Source organism: Canis lupus, chromosome 6 (assembly GCF_003254725.2).
Source record: "Canis lupus dingo isolate Sandy chromosome 6, ASM325472v2, whole genome shotgun sequence".
NCBI classification, from domain to species: Eukaryota; Metazoa; Chordata; class Mammalia; order Carnivora; family Canidae; genus Canis; species Canis lupus.
This window is the reverse complement of record NC_064248.1, coordinates 54887344-54911552: the sequence shown is the minus strand read 5'-3', so window position 1 is coordinate 54911552 and position 24209 is coordinate 54887344. Positions and strand designations below refer to the sequence as shown.

The 24209-nt window shown below is 45.9% G+C and overlaps 1 protein-coding gene across 1 annotated transcript in view; it reads right to left on the bottom strand.

Annotated features, from left to right (window-relative positions):
• Window positions 1-24209, bottom strand: part of ABCA4 (ATP binding cassette subfamily A member 4) — a 128119-nt gene that overhangs the window by 86496 nt on the left and 17414 nt on the right. The window contains 6 exon segments of the mRNA XM_049111658.1: window positions 774-971; window positions 1655-1771; window positions 2397-2536; window positions 3551-3791; window positions 6150-6239; window positions 19657-19854. Of these exon segments, the coding sequence (XP_048967615.1) occupies window positions 774-971; window positions 1655-1771; window positions 2397-2536; window positions 3551-3791; window positions 6150-6239; window positions 19657-19854 (984 nt within the window).

Here is a 24209-nt window from a genome sequence, read left to right as displayed (position 1 = left end):
AAACCATCATGTGTTGGATTTGGGCATATAATTATCCTCAGTGACCAGACATGAAAGAGAGGGTAGAGGGATCAGAAAGGCAAGCTCTGATTCATCCAGATGTGGATGTGATCTGCTACACATAACAGCTACAGGATGGGATTTAACCTCTTTAAGCCTCAGTTTCTGCATCTGTAAAATAAAAATGGTAACAGCGCATACGTCACAGAGCTCTTGTGAGGATGAAATGAGTTAACCATGTGTGAAAGCACTGAACACAGGGCTTGGCACAAAGAAACACTCAATGAATAATAGCTATTGTACAGAAGGTAAGGAAGAAAGGTAATTAAGGATGACCTTAAAATCTCTGGCTTGATAATTTGGAATAATGCTGAGGACCAGGGTCAGGGTAGGAAATGCCACAGGAGGACAGGTTTTGTGGAGAGGAGAAAACAAATTTGTTTTGAGATACATTGAATGTGATGTGCCTGTAGAACCTGGAAGTGAGAGTTTCCAGCAAGCAGTGGGACCTCAGAAGTTGACGTTTCTGGTCAATGATGACTGAATCTATGGCAGGCAAGAGAGGGTAGAGGACAGACACAACTACTTCACCAGCTACAAGGAGGGAACGAGCAGCCCAGGAAGAGTCAGGGAGCTATCAGGGAGCCAACACATCAAGAGGTGTAAAAAGGGAACTTTTTAAAGTGTGGATATGCTATTAGAGAACAGAATCCACCCCGTATGGGAACTGTGAGAATTCCTGGTTCATCAGTGGGGAAAAGGAGATGCCTTACCTCCAGGTATTTGCTAGTCAGGCGCAGGGTGCGATCTGTGATGTTAAATACATCCCTCCAGTCAAAGTTGGCCATGTCATCAGCCTGGCTCTCTCGAGGACCCTTATGTAGGAAGTTCAGCATGGCTTCTGCAGTAATACCTTCCTCACCAAGCTGACTATTCAAAAAGCCTTTCACTGTTGGGTTCTCCAGGGTGTCCTTAGGATGAAGCAAAACAGTCACAGTATTTAGAAATTCCACAGGATCTCTGGTCTTGTTTTCCAATTTTTAATGAATAAGGATAGATGTTTAGCTTCCCTTAAAAAGCTAGTGGGTTTTACTCCATGATAAGGCATGCCTATCTATATTCCATTTCCCCTGAATACACAGGTCTCTATAGAAGGAAAACGTGTATGTTGGGGGTTGGGGAAGAAGGATAGGGAAAATGGTATATAGGAAACTTTTTTTTTTTTCTTGAAACTTTCTTTTTTTAATGGATTTTTTTGTTGTTGTTCTCTTTTAATGATCCCTGCTATATAAGATTCTGACCTCCTGGCTTTGCAAATCTGGAAATGACAGCAGACAGACATACTTGGTTGAGTCTGCAGTTATAGAGCTGGCCCCCTGGGGAGGTAGCCATTTGAATCTGAGGCCCTCAAGTAAATTTATGAAAGCAAGGAACTTCAGGAAGCCACTGACCAGTTTTTATATTCCCCCCAGAATTCAAGAAACATTTCCCACCCAAAGTTGGTGACTCCACTTGGTGACAGCTTCCAGAACTAGTGCCTTTATCCCTTGCTTACTATCTTTGATCCAACTCCAGCAGATCAACCCTTTACTGAGAAAAGGAAATTTATGGAACTTTCTTGGTCCTTCTCTTCCCCTCCCCCTGCCATCCGTACTCTGATCATGGTCATCTGTGTGCTCCTGTCAAAGAAGTACCAGATCTGGGGGCCTACTTCCTCCCAGGCTTTGACCAACTTCCTAAGGCGTTCCAGTTCTTCAAAAGTTGAGTTGGCCTAAAACCAGAAAGAGATAGAGACAAGAACAGGGAAGAAAAACATGAGAGAGAACTTTTGATTGGCTCTTCCCTGCTCCTGTCACAAACCCTGAGTTTAGGAGAGGCTTTTCAAGGAAGTGTCTTTATTTCCTCAGTCTACTGATACTTCCCGGAACAATCTGCTATTTCCTGGCCTCCACACTGCCAGAATCTAGCTTCTTAAGATCTCAGAGATACTTGTGATAGTGACAATGTCATTGTCCTGGAGCCTCATTAAAGCTAGATTTGGACTCCCTGTGAGGAAATGCTCTTCCTCACTTCCTGCCTTTGTCTCTTCTAGGGAGCCAGGATTCAGAGAACTGTGAGCTCTTCCATTAGGAATAAAATTTAGGCACTGGGGAAGAAAACCTCCTTGTAAGTTTTGTAGAAAAGGGAGGGCCCAGGCAGGGACTCGGGCACAAAGCATTCCAATGATGACTGTAAATGGGGGAGGATCCCAAGACTCCACTAAGCAAAAAACAAACATAAGTCTTGCTACCAGGAGACTGAGTGCTTGAGCAGGCGCGTGCATGCATGTGTGTGTTCTCTCCCTCATTCTTCTGGGAGGTCCAAGGTAGAAAGGACAAGACCAGCCAGGATCTTACATTCTGCAGTATTCTGCGTACTGCTGGAGAATCTGGAGTAAAGAGGATTTTTCCCATCACCAAAGGCTTTGCTGCTCTCCAGGCTATTTTGGTGAGAGGGTTTGACTCCAGGCTCTGGATCAGTGCATTACAAAAGGTTGCTGCCAGGAGAGAAGGGACAGATTTTATAGAAATTCCCTGTTGCTCAATGCTAAACATAGTCATTAGTGTGTTCAAATCACATGTCTCATTCAACTTTATGCTGGAGGATTTGACAAATAAAGTAAATTAATAGGCTGTACCCCACCAATAACAAGCTCATCATTAGTAAGTAACAAAATGCCACAGTGCATCTCAATAAGGGCCTCATCAGAGAAACAAAGAATGGGGCTTGCCCTGTGGTTTATTCTGCTTTAAAAAGGAGGTTAAGAAGCCTGCCTGGGATTACTACAAGGAACAGATGCCATTCTCACATGAAAGGGACATGAGGCCAAATAAAGCCTCCCCTTGGAATCTCAGCTTTAGCCTCAATAATTTCCCTTTACAGAGCCGCTTAATTTCTTTGTCATGTGGGCTATCTTAGGACCCAACTACTTTTGGTACATGCCTTGCTGCCTCTTTGCGATTTTAACTCAAAGGTCATGTCACCCAGTTGCATTTCTTCCCCACCCCACCTTCCTTTACCCCATAGAAGCCTCCTCCTAAAATAATAAAAGGTGGGAAAGATGGCTTGCCAGAGACTTGCCATTCAGAATGTAACTCAGTACTGCACAAACAGATTTTCACTGTACCATGTTTGTAAAAACATCTCGCAGCCATGTTTACTTGTCAGGGCCCTTCTGACCTGAGCTTTGGTTGCAACTCTGGGCCGTCTCCTCATTTATCTTCTCTTTTCTAGAACTTAACCCTAGTTTAATCAGATCAATGGGAAATGTCCCCTCTGTTCTCTTTCCAAGTGGGTCTCAGTTCTTTCCATGGTTCATATCCAGAATTCTTTATGAAAATTTCCCCTTTCTTACAAGGGAAAATGGACTTTCTGGGAGCAGAAGCCTCTCTGCCCAAGTCCCCTCAGCAAGACTGACTTAACCCCAGGACTGGGTTTCCCTGGAAGTGTTAAACCATCAGCTTCACCAACATCAGATGCCATTTTTATATACATGACTCAGAAAACTTACTTGTTCTTTTGTCATAAGAATAGATAGGATCCTTCCTTGTGGAGTCAATCCCTAAGAAGGCCTTATAGTTATTGTCTTCATACCAGTTGAAGGAGAACACTCGAGAGCCTCCTCCCTCTGGGTAGCCACACAAGAGGTCAGACAGAATGCTCATCAGCTGTGCAAAGGTTTCTGGACCACCAGTCTGCGTGAGAGGCTTGGTCACCCATAGCAAGTCTTCAACACTCGGTCGATGGATGAACTAGGGCAGGGCAAAGGCTTCAGGTTATTTTAAGGCAGCTACAATCATAATCACTCTGATGCCAGAGCTCCAAAGTATGGGGAGACCTCCACATATGCATTTGACTTCCTTATTTATTTATTTATTTATTTATTTATTTATTTATTTATTGGCTTCTATATTTAAAAGAAAACATGCATGTTCTCAGCAATTCTTAATCCAGCTGTGAAGTAAAAATCTACTGCCATCTATTCAGGGCCTAAAAGGAAACTAGAATGAGTCTTAAAATAAAAAAGTTAATCCCAATATATTTTAATATCACTTCTCTCTTTTAATCCCCTTTATCTGACTTCCTTGGGAATGTGTCCTTGGAGAAATGTAGTGAGCATTTTTTTTTTGTAAGCCAGTTCTTGGGTTCTGTTACCCCATCAAGATGGGAATACTAGGGGAAAAAATGGAAATAAAATGATGGAGGAATGGCTCTGTCCTAGAAAAGCAAGATCATGGCAAATTTCTTTGGCCAAGTAGTTTAGAATTTAGTTTCTTATATTTGGAAAATTATCTTATTAGCTTAATTTTACCAAATGTGAGTTCTCCCATTTCCCTGAAATATGTGGTTTGTGGTTTATGTGTGTACGTACATGTGTGTGTGTGTGGGTATGTGTATGTGTGTTATGATCCAAGCAAATATAGAACAGATGAAGTCTCCATTCTTGGAAGAACACTTTGAATTGTGCACCAAACTAAGAAGAGGCTGGTGGTCTTCTCCTCTCTGTATGAATACCATGGCCCTTGCTGGACTCATCCTTTGAAGGCAAATCTGTAATGCTGAGAACTAAGTTGAGGGTTCCAGAGTTGCCAGGGTCTCAGCACCCGTATACCATCTGGCTTTGCTTTAGGAGAATATGTAAAACAAAAACAATGCTGCTTTTATTCCTCAAACACACTTATTACTACTTTTCAAAGGCAGTTGGGAATTAAAAAAAAAATAGGATTCAGTCAGGTGAGACTGGAACAGCTTCCCTACTTCAATAAGTGATGTTTATCTGTCATCCCTGTCTTTGTCCACATGCCAACACTTGCCCTCTGAAACTGTTGAGCACTGTGTAGGATCTACACTGTGAGTCATGCCTATAATCATCACAATCACAGTCTAGGCTTCAATAATAAACTTGGAATCTCAAATTGCTTCAAAAACAGTAAGTCTTATGACAGTCTTGTAAGGGGTTATTATCATTATTATGTTGCTCATTTAATCAAAGCACTTGGAGATGAAGGGGCTGTTCTAGGGTCAAACAGTCTAGTATCAGTTAATATAAATGGAGCCATCTGCTAAACTGAGTTCACAAATGCTTACACTTGCTATCTAGACAGGTAAAAAAACTTTTGGGACTCCCACGCAGACTGAGGAGTGTTGATGGGCTTTGGAGACTTTTTTCACATTCCCTATCATTTTCAACTCTATCATACTGATAAGAATTTTTTAAACGCTCACAAAGAAAAGAATGTTAAACAGAGACTCCCACTAGAGCAGGTGGCCATCAGTACAATGAGCCTTTCTCTGACCCTTCCTGCACAGCAGGGCTCACACTCTGCCCAGGCCAAACTTAGTTTTATGGACACAGATTCCACAATGCAATTTTCCAGGTTGGCTAAGCCCATGTCAGCTGCAAATATTGAAGGGAAAAATTTTGGGGGAAAATTATGCTTCACCTTTTGCCTGCCTTTCATAAGACACATTGCACTTGAAGGTAATTGTTTATTTCACATTGCTCTTCCCCATTAGATTGTATGTTTCACCAGGGTAGTGACCATACCTGTCTCCTCATCACACTCCCAGCACCTCTCACCTATTTAGTAGAGAATCAATTTCTATACAGGAAAAGGCTTGTGCAACCAGATGTTAATTGAAGCATGTACATTTTTCACAAAATAGCATAAAAATGTCATTTTTTTTCTTTGTGATGGAATGAGTCAACGTATTTAAGACATTTTAAAATAATGCCTATAAGCACTATGTGTATGCTATTGCTATTAGCAGTATAGCTATAGGTGAATTGTAAAAGCATAACAGGATGGACCACATCAATACGGAAGGACTTAGATTCAATGTTACTCCACTGATAATATGCCACACAAGACATGGTGGTGTTTTTTCCTAGGTGTGAAATTAGGATGGTACCCTTCTTTTTTGCCTCCAACCTAGGAGCACAGGTAATTTAGGATATGAACAAGTGCTCTGAAATTGCTAGGTAGAAATTTCAAATGTATTTCTCCTTGAACAGGTCTGAGGTACAATTAAATTGTTTGATACAGTAAGTATAGTAAAATGGTGGAAAGATATAATAACATTATCATTAGTATCATCAGGCCGCTTACCTCTCGAATCCTTGATGATATGTCAGAAAATACTCTTCCCCAGGATCTCAGATTGATACCTTGAGAACTGCTGTCTAGAAGTGTGGGAAGCTGTAATTGATAGGAAAAAATACATGTGTGTATATACATACATATATGTATAAGGTACACATATACACATGGGTGCTATCTGATCTCCTTATGCTTGAAAACATTTCCTCCCTTTTTCCTAATCACAGGACCTCTTCTGCTAGATTCCTTTCAAAAACAAACTTATTTTATCTAATTGAGAAAATCAAAGGTTTTTATTCCAGGTCTGATTCCAGGCTCAGCTCCCAGTTGAGCTAGTCAATCACAAATAATTTCACAGTGACATTGAATACGCCAAAGTGATTCTGATTGCTGGTTTAGCAACACCAGACAAGCCTCCTGGAGGAAGGGAAACAGTGCAGCTGCTGATCTGTAAAGGAAGGCTGAGTGCAGAAGTGCCCATCTGTGCACCTGGGCTCTGCAGACACACTCAGACTTCCTTCTTGTTCACATCTTTGCTTCCCTTTGAGGCTTCTTCAGGTAGGTTGTGGCTCTTCCTCTGCTTAACACTACTTTCTTATATGGAAGATTTGGCTAGTTATATCATCTTTCTTTTAAAGCTGCTGCTGGCAGCTTTGAAGAGAAGTTTCCTTGCAAATTATCCAGTTGGCAGTAGTATTCTGGTGACCCCAGGCCCAGGCGCCAACACAAAACTATTGACGCACTTTCCACCTACGTGGGGAATGTGGAAGCCCACAAGTTTGCTGGCTCCAAACCTGAGCCCAACGTGAACAACTTGTTTTCCGGAAACCAAATTCAAGTCCTGAATGAATGACTTCATTCTCTATAATCTCAAAACTGATTGACTCACTGATCATGTGTCTTTTAGGACTGAATTCTGTTTTAAGATGGCAGTTTTCTCTTTAAAAAAAAAAAGATTTTATTTATTCATGAGAGATGGGGGCGGGGCAGAAATACAGGCAGAGGGAGAAGCAGTCTCCATGCAGGAAGCCTGATGTGGGACTTGATCCCGGGACTCCAGTATCATGCCCTGGAGCGGCCAAAGGCAGGCACTAAACCGCTCAGCCACCCAGGGATCCCCAAGATGGTGGTTTTCAAACTCAAGTGTGCATCCTGACTATGTCTGCAGGGGCTCTGCATTTTTAACAAGATTAGTGTATAATTCTGACTCAAGTATCTATAGACCACAAGCCACAAGTCACAGGGTGGTTCTCCTAAATAATAGGTTGGCTGATCCAGCTGCAGCCCAGCTGAGAAGCAGGTGAAATGAAGTTCCTGGCAGCCCAGTCTCCTTCCAACTTCTAGACACGGCCCTGCCTTGCCTTTTCTCTGCCATGGGTGCAGGGGCCCTCACAGGCTCTCAGACCCTGATACTGAAGAATAAATACAGCCACACTCCTGGAACATTGGCATTCCTGGTTCATTTCCTAACAGTAAAATGAAAAGCTTTGTTGTGAGGGCTACGAAGCAGACAGGAGGACAATTTATCAGAGGAAGTAGCAGCAAAAACACTGTTGAACTACACCACTGAGAAGCATCTTTTCTCCTTAGCCTTCCTACTGGGCCTAGACATTGGTCTTGCCAGGACTTCTTTTCAAACTCCTTGAAAATAGTTTCAGCGTACTCTGGGCAAAGCACTTTAATTCCTGCTATGGTTCCAAGGGAGGGTGGGGCTGAGAAGAGCAGGTAGGGAGGAAGCCAGCAGGTAAAAATGTGTGCCAGTGGCAAGTTATCACCAACTCCTGTGATTCACCTCCTGACTACTCCAATAAGTTCTAGTAGAGATGAAAGGAGATCTAAGAGATACAGCAATAAAATGCCATGTGTGGACTTTATTTTGATTTCGATCTGAACAAACCAGCTGCAACAATCAGGGAAAGTGAACATATTAGGTATTAGATAATATTAGGGAATTATTGTTAATTTTTTTGGTGTGATCATAGAATTGTGGTTTTGTTAAAACAAGTAAGTTTCCATATGTTAGAGATACATAGGGAAGTATATATGGGTGAAAGAATATATTGCCTGTGGTTTGCTTTAAAAGATTTCAGGGGGAAAAAGTAAGAAACTGATTAAACAATAACGGCCAAATGTTGAAAACAGCTGATGAAGCTGTGTGACGGATCCATGGGAGTTCACTACATCATTCTCTCTATTTTTATGCTTATTTCTGTAAGAGAATGATTTAAAAATAAAAAAGAGGCTTTTTGCATGCGAGAATAAATAGCTAAATGAATGAATACTAAATAAATATTCTCTCCTCTCTTTTTTCTCTTCTTTACTAGGACTACCTGTGCTCATGCTCTCCTTGCCTCTCTCCCAGAACATTTTCATCAGAATAGCCTTTCTTGCTGGCCTCTTGTCTCTAGATTCCTCTCTTCTAATGCATTCCCCACACTGTAGCCTGAGTTATCTAACAAGTCAATCTAACCATGTCACCTCTCCCGCTTAAAGATCTTACATGGCTCCCTACTACCTCCAGGAGAGAAGGTCAATATCAGTGCTGGACACACATGGCTTCCTCTCTAACCTTCTCTCTTGCTTCTCTTCCATCGAACTGGACTTCTTTCTACATTTTCTAATATGTATGTCTACCTGATTTTGTAAATGGTGATAATGACTGGCTAAAAAACTACATTTCCCAGCCCCCACTGTACATGGGGTGGTCATGTGACAAAATCCTGACCAATAAGATATCAGGAAAAGTCACAAAGTGGGACTTTTGGAGAAAGCCTATTAAAAGAGGGCCCTCTGCCTGCCTGGAACGTTGATGTGCTGGGGGAGATACAGCAGATATCTCAAGATCACCAGATGATCAAGCACATGCTAAGGATGAGTGATGGAAATGAAGAAGAGCTTAGGTTCTTGAGAAAATCTGTGGAACTTCCATACCACTCCTGAATAACCCACCACAGGACTCCGCTTTGCGAGGAATATGAAAGCCATTGGTTTTCAGCATTCTGTTACAGCCAGTAGTAGTTTCTGAATGACATAATTACACATTTGAGAAATATGTATAGACTGTCTGCTATGTGCCAGGTGCTGGGGGGTATAGCAATGATCAATACAAAGTCCTCCCTTTATGGAGTTTACTTTCTAGAATCTCACTGATGTATCTTCAGCTTTCTCTTCACTACCATCACATTATATGTACTCAAGATCCTCCCATGTGAAAGAAAGAACTACTTCTGATGCTTTATTCCCCTGTAGCTACAGTCTAACTGCCTTCCTCCACCCTTTATTCCCACACTTCTTGGAAGAGTAGTCTATGTTCAGTTCTGTACTTCAGTTCCTCACCGATACTCCTGTCTTTCACCCTCACCATCCAACTAAGACACCTGAACATTCTAGTTAAATCTCTAGTTTCCTCCTCCTAGTTTTTAAGTCTAATGGATACTTTTGGTTCTTGCCTTTTCAGATCTCTCTGCTCCTCTCAACACTTTTGATCATGTCCTTTTCATCCCCTGATGTCTGTGACACTGCTCTTGTCTGGTTTGCTCTAACCCTCCTCTGCTTTTCTCATGAGCTCCTCTGCCTCCACTGTCTCCTTCACTACTGGGGCTCCTGAGGGGTTCCATGGCCTTGCTCCTCTCACACTGCCTACTCTCCCCAGATCGTCTCATTCCCTTTATCATTTAATCTTCTACCTTTTTCTTGGAGACTTCTAAATCTGTGCCTCTAACCCCCAGCCATCTGCTGGACCTTTGTCCAGATCCAACTCATCCTAAACTGATCACATCACCTTCCCCAAACCAGTTTCTGCTCCTGTACACACTTCATCAGCTGGTGGCACCACCTTCTGCCCTGTCACCAAAGCTAAAAGCCTGATAGTCATCACTGATTCTTCCCCACTCCACCTCATTGTCAAAATCCTCAGCCTGGAGACGTAGGAACTGGTACTGGAGCTGAGTGTGGGGAAGGGTGAGCCCTCTCTTTGCCAAGAGGGTAGCCAGGGGGTATCTGAAAAACTGATTTAGGAGGAAGCTAGAATCAAGGACTGGAGTCCTAAGAAGCTGTGGAGAGAAAAGATAACTAGGTCCTACATAATGGGAAGGGATCTAAGAGGGGCTAGGAACCCAGAACACAGAAAATAAAGAACTGTTACATTTATGTGTCCAAAGAGATTGGACATCAGTTAGTCACCAGCTCCAATTGCTTTTAATTACTTCCCCTTCTTTATGAGTTTGGTGTCTGTTTTCCTTTCTTGGCTGTGGGCTGGAGATGATCTGTGGCTGTGTTCTGCCCAAGTGGGCATCTTCTCTCCATCCCCCTTCCTTTACCTCTGTAGGTTCTAGGCACATTCTGGCCTTAAAACTCTGTCCTGCATCAAATTCAACACACTAAAAAGCACCCGTGTCTCTGTCATATCTATAGGTACCTATATCCACATATCAATATAGCTAGATTTCTCTATATTTTTAAGGGCTCTTAATTTTGCTTCCGAAATTATTTGGCTTTCAGTAATTCATTTAATGAATGATCTGATATGATTTCTCAGCAATCATTGCAAATACTTAGGAATGTTTGTAAAGTGGGAAAACCTGAACTATAAACTAGATTTTTTAATTTCAAATTTTATGAACACTAAATTTAACAATAAAGTTGAATAATATTACCTTCCTCAAACATTCAATGTAATGCTTATTGATTTCAGTTTTTTTTTTTTTAAAGATTTTATTTATTTATTCATGAGAGACACAGAGAGAGAGAGAGAGGTAGAGACACAGGCAGAGGAAGAAGGCGGCTCCATGCAAGGAGCTCGACGTGGGACTTGATCCAGGGTCTCCAGGATCACACCCTGCAGCACTAAACCACTGCGCCACCAGGGCTGCCCTGATTTCAGTTTTAAAGCTTTTCTTTGTATTTCAGAGTCATATTTTTTATTTTCAAGTCTCATTCTTGTAGGCCTCTGTAAAGCTACTATACCCATTACTTTAGAGCTGAATAAATAAAATAGCCAACCCACCCCATTTCACTGCATCTTTATCACCTCCCCTAGTAGGCAGAGTCAACTCCTCTGAAACCACCTCAACTTCTCCAGAAAGCCTTCCTTCCCTCACTCCATGCTCTCTCTGTCTTCCTTCGCCATGACGTAGGTGCTCCTCCTAGCCACGACTAGATTCTCAGCGTGTTCATTTATCACTTTTATATTGGTTTGCTATTATTTTTAATATATCTGTCTCTCCACTATACTGTAAACTTTATTTTCTTTTATATATTCAGGGCATGGTACATAATAGATGCTCAATAAATATTTTGTATTAATTAATGAGTAAATCAACTAAAATCTAATGGGAAAAAAAAAACAGAGTCTACTGAGGCTTTAGGTTCCATGAGGTATGTCTCTAGAGATATGATGTGACTTACAGGAAAGGAGTGGTCAGTCCCATCTACAGATGAGGAAGGTAACACTTGAGCTGATGTTTGAAAGAAGACAAGGTGATGATCCTGAGGGTGAAGGGAGTGTTGTGGATGGAAGGGGAGGGCCAGGAATTCCAGGTGGAGACAGAATGTGAAGAGAGAGTGACCAGAGAGACAGCCAGATAAGAACAAAACCAGGAATTTGAGGGAGAGGGAACAGGAGAAACAATAGCTTGAGATGCATTTTGGGATCTAGTTAACACTTTCTTTTTTTATCTTGTTAATAATTTAATAACATTAGTTATTCAAATGTTTACTGAGCTCCAGCTATGTGCTTGGTACCATAGTTACAAGTTTTTTCCTAGCTCTTTCCAGTAGAGATGGTAAATGATGAGGGTCTTGGATTCACATCTCTAGTACCACTTACATCTCACAACAGTGCCTGGCCCCCCTAGGGAGCCCTCCATACATATCTGGCCACCAACTGTCTGACTGATGTTGTCATAAATTATAAAATAACTTTCCCAGGGCTCTTCTCTTCCTTTGGTTCCCTCCCCCATTATCAATTCAAATTCATGTGGATTGTTACTGCCAAAAGAATTGGAAGAGACTGAAAGTTTATTTGAATGGAAATGTAAAAACATTTCTGGAAAAAAGGTCATAGACCAAAATGGCAAGCATCATCTCTCTCTCCCTCTCTCCCTTCCTCTTTCTCTCCCTCACACACAGAGAGACCACTGCTTCCTATGCCAACAAATTCTCTTAATTTCCCAAATAACAAGTAACCCTTCCATGTCACAACTGGGTTCAGCACTGTCAACACAATTTCAATGCCTGATTAGGCCTCCTAAGAAAGACTGGATATATAAATAGGGCTGTGGAAAGGGTATGTCTCTATCATTTCCCATCAGCTATGGTTGGTCTTTGGGGGATCCCTGGGCCTTGATTTGTACTCAAAAGAAATGAATAGAAGGCCCTAGCTGGCAATCAAGAAAACTGACTATACTAGGTCTCTGTTTGTGTTCTCATGGGACAAGAGATATGTCTGTCCTTTGGAACTATGTAATATTTTTCTTAAGGCAAAATAAAGTGTATTAGCTACTAAAAAAAAATCCCAAAACATTTGTTTAAGCAATATTTGCTGATCCTTTAGACCTAATAGATTAATCAAACATATGCCACTCTGCCAGCACACAAAAGAACATTTTGTGAGTTGCAATTTTTGTTCGTTTTACTTTCTCTGATTCAAGAAGACCATCTAGAAAACAGTATTATTTCTACGCTGAGGATCTACCCAACACAAGGGTAAATATGTAGCCTTCAGTTAAAAAAGGGTGTTTACAGGGATGACATGGCCTTTTGGATCTGGTGGAAGGATGAACTGCTGTCTTGAAAACACCCAGACAGAGGTGAGAAGCAGATGAAGCACTGGACAGACAGTGCAGGCTTGCTGTGTTCAGTCCTGGGCTGCTGATACAGGAAATCCAGATTTATCCAGGAGGGAAATTGTTGCTAGGGAACTGGGAGAATGTGGATTTGAAGTATGTTTGTTGCAACCTGACAGTTGTTAAGCATCAGATGAAAAGAGAGGAAGCTGGTTTCAGTGGTGAGGGGGCGACCAGGAGGGGACACCCTGAGTACCAGGAAATGCGTCATGAGTGGAGAATTCAGACTAAATCACTCAGGGTTGGGGAAAATGCCAAGCTGTCTCTACCAGGAGAGGTCACAGAGACACGCTGTCTCCCAGGACTGAAGGGGACAGAGCATCTGAATGAGAGGGTGGGCTCTGGGGTATGTGAACAGACAAGCGATGGAACTTTCTTCGGCTCAAAAGAAACTAGGTCTTTTTTTTTTCTCTGCTGTGTGACTTCAGTCCTGATATTTGTGGTTGATGAAAGCAGAACTGAGTTTGGAATCTAGGGGCAGTCAAAAGGTCAATGCATGAGACAGATCTCTTGCTAGTCTGAGGGGTCTGAGAAAGAAGAATGTCCCACGTAAGTGTTTAAGAAGAACATTTCCAGGAGTGTAGCAATGACAAGGGAACAGTGGGGCTTCTGCAAAGCGGCTGCATTCTTGCTTTGGTAAGAGCAAAAATGCTTTTTGTTTCCGAGTGCTTTTCCATCTCTTCTCTTACGTGAATTTCTGCTATCATTTTCTGAGACAAGTAGCACAGATCTGGTTAACTTGATTTTACAGATGGGGAGTATAGCACACTAGGGGCCAACCCCGAGCCAGAACCAGTGTCCCGATCACCAGATCTCTGTGTGCTCCAGTGGGTGGTCCCGCCTCTGGTCCTCTCACCATTGGGTCCCATGCTCAGGGGAGAAGCTGATTACTTCATGAGTAGAGTGAAGGAAGAATCTGTGGCTGTATTGAGACACTTTAGGAAAGGGCATATACTAATGGTAGGTGGGAAAGAAATTTTAATGCAAAAGTTCTTAACAGGGGCCTGGCTTCAGAGGTGCCATGAGTGCCAACCCCTTATGTGTTTGTGTGAACTTATATTTCTCTAGAGAAAAGGGCTAGAGCTGTTATCAGATTCTCAAAAGTAGTCCTAATTCATAAAAAGGTTAAGAACTACTGTTCTGGGGAGAGACAAACTATCAAGACCAAAATCCTTCTCAAAACCAGTATACCGTGGAGAGAACCTGATCCCTAGGACATTGGTTCTTAATCTGTAGCAGCTTCATAAAGGCCAGGACCCAGGACCCATTATTGAAACAGCAACCTTCACAGGGGTCTTCTTGAGTCTGAAGTGATTTTAATTTTGACTTCTCAGTTTTTTTTTTCTTTTTAAATCCATAAAAACAACATCTAATCTATCATGAAAATAAACTGTGGCCCCCCTCCTGTGTGTCTGGAGCCCACATGAAATCAAAGCAGGCCAATGACAACCATGTCTACAGGCCGAAGGCACATTTGATGTACATTAATGTTTCTCTTTCCTATTTCCTTTGTATTTCTTCTTTACTGAAATTCATTCACCCAGGGGAGACTTTGATTATACGAGACACATAGTTTTATAGATGCAGACTGAGCAAATACTAATGCTGTAAGTCAAATATACTTGCTGTGGGCTTCATAACTTCCAAAAAATAAAAACCTATATTCTAACTTCATTTTATTTTCACCCAACAGCCCTGCTGCCCCCGAACCCCCACCCCGAACTGCTGGCACTGGATATCACTCCTTTCTCTCCTTCCCTCTCAAAGCCGTCCCAGAGAAGCCGGAGAAAGTTGACAATCCAAAGATTCTGAATCCGAAGGGAGAGGAAATCATGAGGTGAGGTCATTAATGGAACTTCATTATAAATTCCTGGAGATGTGGGGCTTTTCTAGAAGATTGTGACACTGGCAGTGTCATCCGAAAATCGAAATGCTCAGGTTGAGTTAACAGACTGCGATGAGAGATCCCAGAGGACAGAACCCAGGGCCAACTCACACCGGGCAGCAAGCCCTCCACCCACATTTATTCCCAACGACTCAGCAATCCAGGGAGCAGAGCCAAAACCAAAGCAGGTCATTGAAAGGCACATATAGTCAGGGTCCCCGAGACTGGGTCCTTCCACCCCTCCCCAATCAGTGTCCAGCCACCCCAGTCAAAGAGACACGGGTGAAACGAAGTCAAAAGAGTCGAAACCGCGACAGAACAGTGGCTGGGGGCAAGTAAAGAAAACGGAATCATGCGCCACTGGAGGCGATGGCAAAGGGGAAAGCCAGGGGCCAAATGCCAGGGAGGCCAAATTTCCTCTATGGACATCCACTGAGAAGGGGGAAGGGAGGGAAATTCAGATTTCCCAGCAGCGTGGCAGGTCTTGGCACAGCCTCGGTTCCCCTGCCGAACTTCCACAAATAAACATTCAGAGCAGAAGGGACAGATTTGCTTCTCAGCAAGATTTCAAAGCTGCGCACCAGAGTCGGAGAGAAAACAGGAAGGACTGCAGAGGGAGGAGGGAGAGGAGGGGAAGGAGGAGGAGGAGGGGAAAGGGGGGAGGGGGGGAGGGGGAGATGGGCAGAGAAGGAGGGGGGAGGGGGAGGAGGAGAGGGAGGGGGTGGAGAAGCAGGGTGAGGGGGAGGTGGGGGAGGAGGAGGGGAGATGGGGGAGGGGAAAGGGGGGAGGAGGGGGAGGAGGAGGGGAGATGGGGGAGGGGAAAGAGGGGGAGGAGGGGGAGCGGGAGACAGAGGAGGAGGGGGAGGAGGGCAAGGAAGGAGGGTGGGGGTGGAGAAGCAGGGTGAGGGGGGAGGTGGGGGAGGATGGGGGAGGGGGAGGAGACGGAGGAGGGGAAGGAGGGCAGAGGAGGAGGGTGGGGGGTGGAGAAGCAGGGTGAGGGGGGAGGTGGGGGAGGAGGGCGGAGAAGGAGGGGGAGGAAGGTGGGGGAGGAGGGAGGTGGGAGAGGAGGGGGAGACAGGGGCAGGAGAAGAGGAGGGAGGGGAGGAGGGCAGATAAGGAGGGTGAGGGGGAAGGTGGGGGAGGGGGAAGGGGACGGGGAGGAGGGAGACAGAGGGGGGAGGAGAGGGAGGGGGACAGAGGAGGGGGAGGGGGAGGGGGGCAGGGGAGGGAGAGGAGGGGCACGCACGCCTCAGGCGGGATCGAGGGGAATGGTCCCAACCCCCCGCCCGAACTGCCTGGCTGACGGGGTTCCACCCCCGAGGTGGAGGTGCGCACGTTTCAGGTGGCGCCCGCCCGCCCGCCCGCACGACGCGCGACACCCCTACTGTGGTCTCAGGGCGCAGGGGCTGGTTTCCAGCTGGCGGCGTCCACACTCTCCCACACTCGGCCTGAAGCCCCCCCCCGCCCCCAGGAGGCCCGGCCGCCCCCCCTCCCGCTTCCCCCTTCCCGCTCCCCGCTCCCCGCTCCCCGGGCCTCGCGCAGCCAGGGCGCGTGCGCATGCGCGTGGGGGCCGGTGCGCGGCTCCGCGGGCACGTGCGCTGGGGGCGCGAGCGTGTGCGGGCGGCGGGGCGGGGCGGCGGGCCGTGTTGGGATTGTCTGGGGTGGGAACCGGGCCGGCCGTCTCCAGGGGGCCGAGGGACAACACCGCCGCCGTGTGCCCCGGGGCCGCTCCTGGAGGTTGCGCGCCCGCCCACCTGCCCACCTGCCCACCCGCCCGCGCCTTCCCGGGGCGCGGCCGCCCGGGCTCTCTGACATCGCGCCCCCTTGTTCGTGAGTGAGCGCTGCCCCGGCAGGTGATGACCCCCGTCCGCGCACTGGTGAACCTGCGGATGGGAAACAGCCCCGGAGAGCAAGCGCGGCGTCGGGTGCTGGAGCTGAGGTGGCTGCCCGCCAACCAGCTGCAATAACAGCCTAGTTCCAGAGGGGCCCCCACCCCTGGCCCTGGAGCAGCCCTTGCCCCCCCAGCGCCCCTCTCGGGCCGAGGGTCTTCCCCGAGCCTTTCTGTGCTGCCTCAGGGATGTTGTGCTGAAAATACGGATAAGATGGGTCTAAGGAGCAATAAAAGCAAAAATCCTGTCCTCATGCCTGCAGTTTCTTTTGGGTTTTCTTATTAGTAATTTTTTTTTTTTTTAATGTTTAGCTCCTCTGTCCATTTGTCAAATGAAGAAGCACATTTCAAGGGCACCACGCAGTGTGTTTGTCTTCTTTGCTTGCACCCCATGTGTCCTGTCTGGGTCTTGTCTTTCCCCACAAGAATGAGGGCAGTTATGGGTAGTCCTGGGGACCCACCTCCTGTTGGATTTTTTTCCTCTAGGCCCTCTCCGGAGTTAAACACTGTCTTTGTCAAGAGAATGGCAGGGAGGATGGGTCCACAGCATCCTGGTCTTATGGGTGATCAAATGAAAGTGCTTTGATGCCTTAACTGGCATTTGGAGGTGCTATCATTATGCTTGGTCTGCAGAAACGGAGACGGTAAATGAAACCCCTGTGTTCTAGGTCAGTGATTCTCAACTCGGGAATCAAACTCCTATGTTCCAGGTCAGTGATTCCAACCCAGCTGGACATTGGAATGATCTGGGAGTACGGGCCAGGCATTGGTAGCTCTTTAAACCTCCCTGGGTGGTTCATTGTGCAGCCAGGATAAGAACCACAGCACCAGCACCCAAATGCTGTTGCTGTTGGGTGTTTCTAAATGCCAGTTGCTGTGACGTGGCCTTTTTGCTTTTCTTAGGCTAAGAGTTCAGTGAGGATGGTAGGGTCTTGGTTGGAGCCTTGGCCTCAGCACAGTGCCTGGCCCCTAGAAGGCACCCAAGTCAGATTTGAGCGCATGAACACGGGTACAGAGGTAGTGAGCAAGCACACAGGGTAAGTCTCAGATCAGTAAGGGCAACCAGCCAAAGTTCTCCTCTAGTTTCTGAACTCCAGCACTTGCAGAAGTAAAGATTTTGTGGCCTTTCTCGTGTGATAAACATTCTGAAGCCAGTGACCTGAGCTTGGTTCCAGTGCCTAATGGAAAGTTTTGCCCAGGTCTCCCTTTATCCTGCTACATCCAGAACTGTCTTCCTAGGATTGCTGGTCATGCTCCAGGGGACATTTACCTCTACCAGCGGCCAAGGTACTTCAAAAAGAGATTCATGACCCTACGTTTTTTCTATTGCCCAGAGGATTGCATGATACTGGGTGCCCAGGGACATTAACGCCTCTGCAAAAACAGATGCTGGTCCCTAGCTGTGTTGGTGTTCAACCACCCAGCACAGGGATCTTTATCACCTTACTCTCTCTTATGGTTCTGAAAACAAACCAACGAGTGCATCTAAAATTGACTTCCTTTTGGAATTTTGGACAGAGAGGTTTGAACCACATGCTTTTTTATTCTCCCCACAGCATGGGGCACCGAGCGATCTTTGCTGGGGTCCTGGGCTCTCAGTGGGGATGGCTTCAGAAGTGCCAACCCCTCTTACCACTCTGGAGGCCTACCCTGATGAGCTGGGAACACTGTGGAGTAAGGTTCCAAGGGAAAGTCTCGTTTTAAAAGGAATGAAGTGTGAACTCTGCCAGAAACTGAAGGGTCTTGTTTTATTTTGTTGTTGTTGTTTTTAAAGCCTTCAACTTGCTTTTTAAGACAAGCTGAGAGTGGGTTTTCTGGGACTTGAGAGAGCAATCAGAAAAAGGCAAAATACAAATTCCTGAACCAAGTTCTCATGATTGACATATCCTACAACACGGTTTCAGAAATTAAAATGCAGGCACAAGAAAAAACACAATTGGATCCTAGAAACATTATATAATCATAGAAATTATTATATATATTTATATTTATATATGTCACCTTCTCTGAAGGATTCTAATTTTGAGTGTTTCTTAAAGCATGGCCTACAATGACCTCCATTGGAATCGCCTAAGATAACAGGGCAGATGCTGGGCCCAGCCTAGATCTTCTGCATCAGGCTCTAGAGATGGCAGTTTGGAATTTGCATCTTTTACCAGCTTCCCTCACGATGTTCATACATTTGGAAGGGTGAGAACTGCTGTTCTTCATCTCCCTTTTTATAAATCCCTCTCATTCTTCTAGGAAAAGAGGAGGTATTATCAGTTCCCAAGAAGTGTGTCTGGGATGCAGTTCTGGAATACAGGCTTGAGCAAGAGGAAAGCTCTCCAAATTGTTGAGATTGTGAAATTTTCTGTTATTCTTTTCTACCCAGAAATAGCAACCTTTGTGGTCAAGAGCAGACCCAGAATGTGAAGCTCTGATGTATTGAAATGTATTAAATGGTTTGCATCTATTCTTTCACTGTATCTTTGTATCTTTTCTTGCCACTCTACAAAGTATTATATTTGTTTCATACATGAGCGATGGGGCCAGCCAAGGTCAATGACCTTGAGAGATAATAGGGCAGGGAGTCAAACCAGGTGTCCTCCTTTCCACACTGCTAGAGGTGGTGGAAAGGATTTATTCCACATTTGGAGTGGACTCAGAACGGCCACAACCACGTAGCTATTGGTGAACCGAACAGTGACTCCTGGGTGCCCGGGCCACTGCTCTAAAAATATTAGCCGTCAAGAGTCCTTGGGTCTTTGGAGCCTGGAGCTTCCTCAAGGATTGTCTTGAACATCAGGCTCATGCCCTCTTGACTGTCAATTTTTCAGTCCCCGATGACTTGCCACCAGCCTCCCCTGCACCCAGGAATCACCTTCTAAGGGGTAAGAAGCTAAATACTTCCCTTACCACACGGAAGAGCTTGAAGAAGTCCACATTGGCATACAGAGTGTCTTCCACCCACTGTAGGGTGCCCTGAGAGAGGGAGCACATGGCATCACGCACTGTCTGTGCCCCGCGGCGCTGGCTAAAGATTATGAAGCGCTCCAGGAGAGTCTCGCTGCAGGCAATGTCCTTCAGCATCAGGTCAGGGACTCCATGAGCAAACTGCAGGGAATAGAGGCAAATTGGAAACCTCCCTGTGGTAGGAGAATACCCGCCACCCAAAAGATGTCCGTGTCCTAACCCACAGACCCTCTGAATACATTATATTGTAGGGCACGGGGGATTTGGATTGCAGATGAAATTAAGATTGATAATCAGCTGACTTTAAGATAAAGAGATTATTTTGGGTTATCTAGGTGGGCCCAATGTAATCACAAGGGTTTTTAAAAAGCTTGGTAGAAAAGGGAGGTAGAAGAAACAATGTCAAAGTCATGTGATGTGAGAAAGACTTGACTGGCCACTCCTGGCTTTGAAGATGAAAGGAAGCCACCAGCCAGGGAATGACAGTGTCTGGAAACTGGACATGGATTTCCCGCTAGATCCCCCAGTAAGAAATCAAACCCTGCCAACACTTTGACTTTCAGACTTCTGGCCTCTAGAACCATAAGATAATAAATTTGTGTTACTTTAAGCCACTAAGTTTGTGGTGGTTTGTTACAGCAGTCACGGGAAACTAGTATACTCCCGTGCCTCATTTTACCAGAAAGCCCCTTAAACTGTGAGAGATCCATTCTGAGCATGATGCTAAGGTATCATCAGCCCTAGTCCCCTGAAGCTGAGGACAGGGAGTGGCTAGAATGCGTTTGGAATGATGGCAAATGTCCAGCCCCCTCTCTCCTTTCTCAATAGATTTAGCAAATAAAAATGCTGGATGTCCAGTTAAATTTAAATTTCAGGTAAACAATGAACAATTTTTAATACAAGTATGTCCCAAATAGAGTCCAAATTAGACGTACTTATCCTTTTTTTCTTTTTTTCTTTTTTTAGAGATTTTATTTATTTATTCATGAGAGACACAGAGAGAGGCAGAGACCTAGGCAGAGGGAAAAGCAGGCTCCGCACAGGGAGCCCCATGCGGGACTCGATCCCTGGACCCAGGATCACACCCTGAGCCGAAGGCAGCCACTCAACCACTGAGCCACCCAGGCATCCCTAGATGTACTTATCCTAAAAAATTATTCATTTATCTGAAATTCAAACTAACCTGGATATCCTGTATTTTATCTGGTGACCTCAACTGCTGGACAGCCCACGTCCTATAGCTCCTGTGGAGTTCATGGACAATGACTTTGGACAGTGAATCACAATCCCCATGATGGCCTCAAAGACTAAGGAAGCCTCAACCCTGGCCAAGGACCCTTGGCCACCTAGGACAGTAACTGGCCTCCTGGATTCTTGGACTTCCAACACCCAAGTACCATGAGCAGGTTCATGAGCTTTCCTGGCCTCTGTAGTCTCCCCAGAGCTTCCGATTACACAGTTCTCAGGGCAGGAGAGCGGGGCAGGCTCACGCTTTATTTACACCCCACCCCACCCCTGCCTCCCACTAAATGAGGTCACTGGCTGACACTGGGTTGGTGTGGACTCCATCAATCTCGGGGACTGTAACTAGGTGCATGTTCCAACAGAGCCTTCCTGTTTTGCCCACACTTTGCTTCTTATCCCCAGGCAAAATCCTACCCCCAACCCTAATCCCAGTGTCTAAAACCCTCTGAGGTGGAGGGAATCAATGAGCTCACTTGTCCAAACCTCTAATATTCTAGGGGAGAAAAGCAATGGAGGAGAAATTACACAACAGGCTAGTGGGAAAGCTGGAACACCATGAAGGTCCCAGCTCCTTCTTTCACACAGTGACTCATTCATTCAATACCCATTCACTGAGTCCCATTCTGCAGAGACTAGAACAGTTACTGGGGATACAGAGAATAAGGTGAGTTTTCTGCTCTCCAAGGAGCTTACCGGCTAGCTGGAGACACAGGCATTTAAAGAGCGGGAAGTGCTAAATTGAACGTGGTCAAACCAGAGCACAGAAGAGGGAGTGTTAAGAACAGCCAGAGTTTATTGAATAGTCAATGTGTGCCAGGCACTGTTCTTAGTGCTTTACATATATTAATTTTTTCGACCCCCATAACAGTCATAGGCACTTTTACTGTTTCCGCTTTTTAAATGAGGACACGGAGGCACAGAGTGGTTATTTAACTCGATTGAGGTCACACAGTTAACTGTGTGGCCTTGCTGAGACTTGAACCCAGAGCTTGTGCTTCATCACTACCCGTTAGCTCTTTGTTGAGTAGAGAAGTTGGAGAGGACAGAACAGAGAAAGGAGGGTTTATGAATGATTTCACCGGGGAGGCAACACTTGAGCTGGGCCTTGAAGCAAGTCCAGGAGTTTACAAGGCTTGGGGTGGGGGTGGGGTGAGGGATGAGCCAAGCAACTATTCCTCTCATTGTCTAACAATTTCCTAGACGGGGAGGGAGGTACTTGGATACCAGGCAGAGAGGACCCAGGAGGGGCATGCAGTCCTGAAGAGCAAAATCCCATGTTTGCTGAGATTGACTGATCAGAAATTCAAACTAACCTGGATAAGCCACATGTAGCTATTTAAATATAAATGAATCAACATTAAATAATATTTAAAACTCAGTTCCTCAGCTGCATTAGCCCCCTCTCAGTGCCTACCGGCCGGCCGTATGTGGCCAGTGGCTACCAGCTAGGACAGCGCAGAGAGGGAACACTGCCGTCGTGGGGGAAAGTTGTGGTGCTGGGTGCTGGTAAGGAGTGGCGCAGCTGGATGGAGCTCGGAGACAGACACTGGGAGGCAGGTGCAGTGGGCAACCGTGCCGAGAGGCAGGGAGGGCACCGGGCCCAGAGAGAGCTGGGACACCAGGGGCAGGAGCTCTGGGCTTCCTCTTAAGCTCTGACGTTTGCTAATCAGGGAAACACCAGCTAATCAAAGCAAGTGACACTACACAATAGCACAGCCCAGTGACGCTGGCCCTTTCTCCCCACATGAAAGGCTCAGCACAGCAACTGGAGATCCAAACGTCATGTCGGCGAGGAACTGGAAAGAAATTTCCCCTAAATTCCTGCCCTTATCTCCATCTCCCTTTTATTACCAACTGGAAGTCATCACAGGCATTTCCAGGACTTGAGTTTTATGAGCTAAGAGAAAGCAAACAGGGGAAGGAGCCATGGATGCTGCCAACGCCACCCCCTCAGGTTGGGGGTGGGAGGGAGAGGGGAGCAGGGCAGCAGCCAGGCCTGAGTTCAAGGGCCCGGGCACTGCAGGCAAGGGTCCTGACACAACGCCTTATGCTGACCCTCAGGTCCCTTCCTGTAGCTTCAGGGAAAACCTCAGGCTCTGAAAAGCCAGAAAAGCAAGTGTGGGCTTCTTCACCACTGTGCACAGGACCAGCCTGAAAACTCCTTTGACAGAGTCAGCCAGGCCCAGGCCTGTGGGGTCCCCCTCCCTCCTCTGGGCTCAGACCTTTATCTCAGGGCTGACACAGGCCCTGAAATTCTCTGTTTATGTCTCAGTCTCCCCTGCAGTCTGGAGGAGGTGCAGACCTGGTCAGGAGAGGCGGGAGGGGCGTCTGCACCGTGGGGCCACTGCTTATCTAGCATTCTCACTGTGTGCATCACACCAGGAACCCGAACGCCCAGGATGCTGGGCACAAGCTGGGGAGGCCCAGACTTTCACAGACGCGGAAAGTCATGTGTGAGCGGTAAAAATGTTCTGAATGCATGTAGGAGATTATGATATGAGTAAGATAGATTTTGGGGGTGGGGGGCACGGGTCAGAATGTGCACTGGGGATAGAAGAAGGAGCACCGGGAAGAAAACGTGCAGGAAATCAGAGGTCTGCAACCTGGGCAGGTCAGCTCAGCGCACTCTGACGTTGCACATACGCAGCCTGCTTCTCACACCAGACCTGTCTTTTTCCAGCTCTTTCCACGGCTGTGTATTCCGTGGGTCGGTTCCATCACCACCTTGGCAGGAAGGCCTTCCCTGACCATGTCATTTTAGTCTACCCCCATCCCATGCCTCCCAGCCCCTCCCCAACTCCTACCCCTGCTGGATTTTCCTCTCAGCCCTTGTCTTGACCTGGAAATGCTCCCTATCTTTGCTCATTTGATTATGGCCTGTTGTCCAAACTGGAATGTGAGCTCCCAGAGTCAGGGGTTTGCCTGTATTGTTCAAGCTGTGTTCTGGTACCTAAAATGTCCCTAAGTATTTGATGAGTACATGAATCAACCTCAGTTTCCTCAGCTGTAAGAGGATTCTGAGCCATGTGATCTCTAAGGTTCTTTCCAGTTATACAAATCCAAGCTCTCTGAAGTGCTGCCAGGATTCAGACTGCTTCAGAATCCTATGCTGGGAAGGCTCATTATTTCAAGTGCCCCCAGGTATTTTTCTGAATATTTAGAACAAATCATGGATTCTGAATATGAAAGCAAGAAGGAAAAATAATTCAAGGTCTCCTCTGTTTTTCTCAGGCTCAGGGCTCACCTCTCCC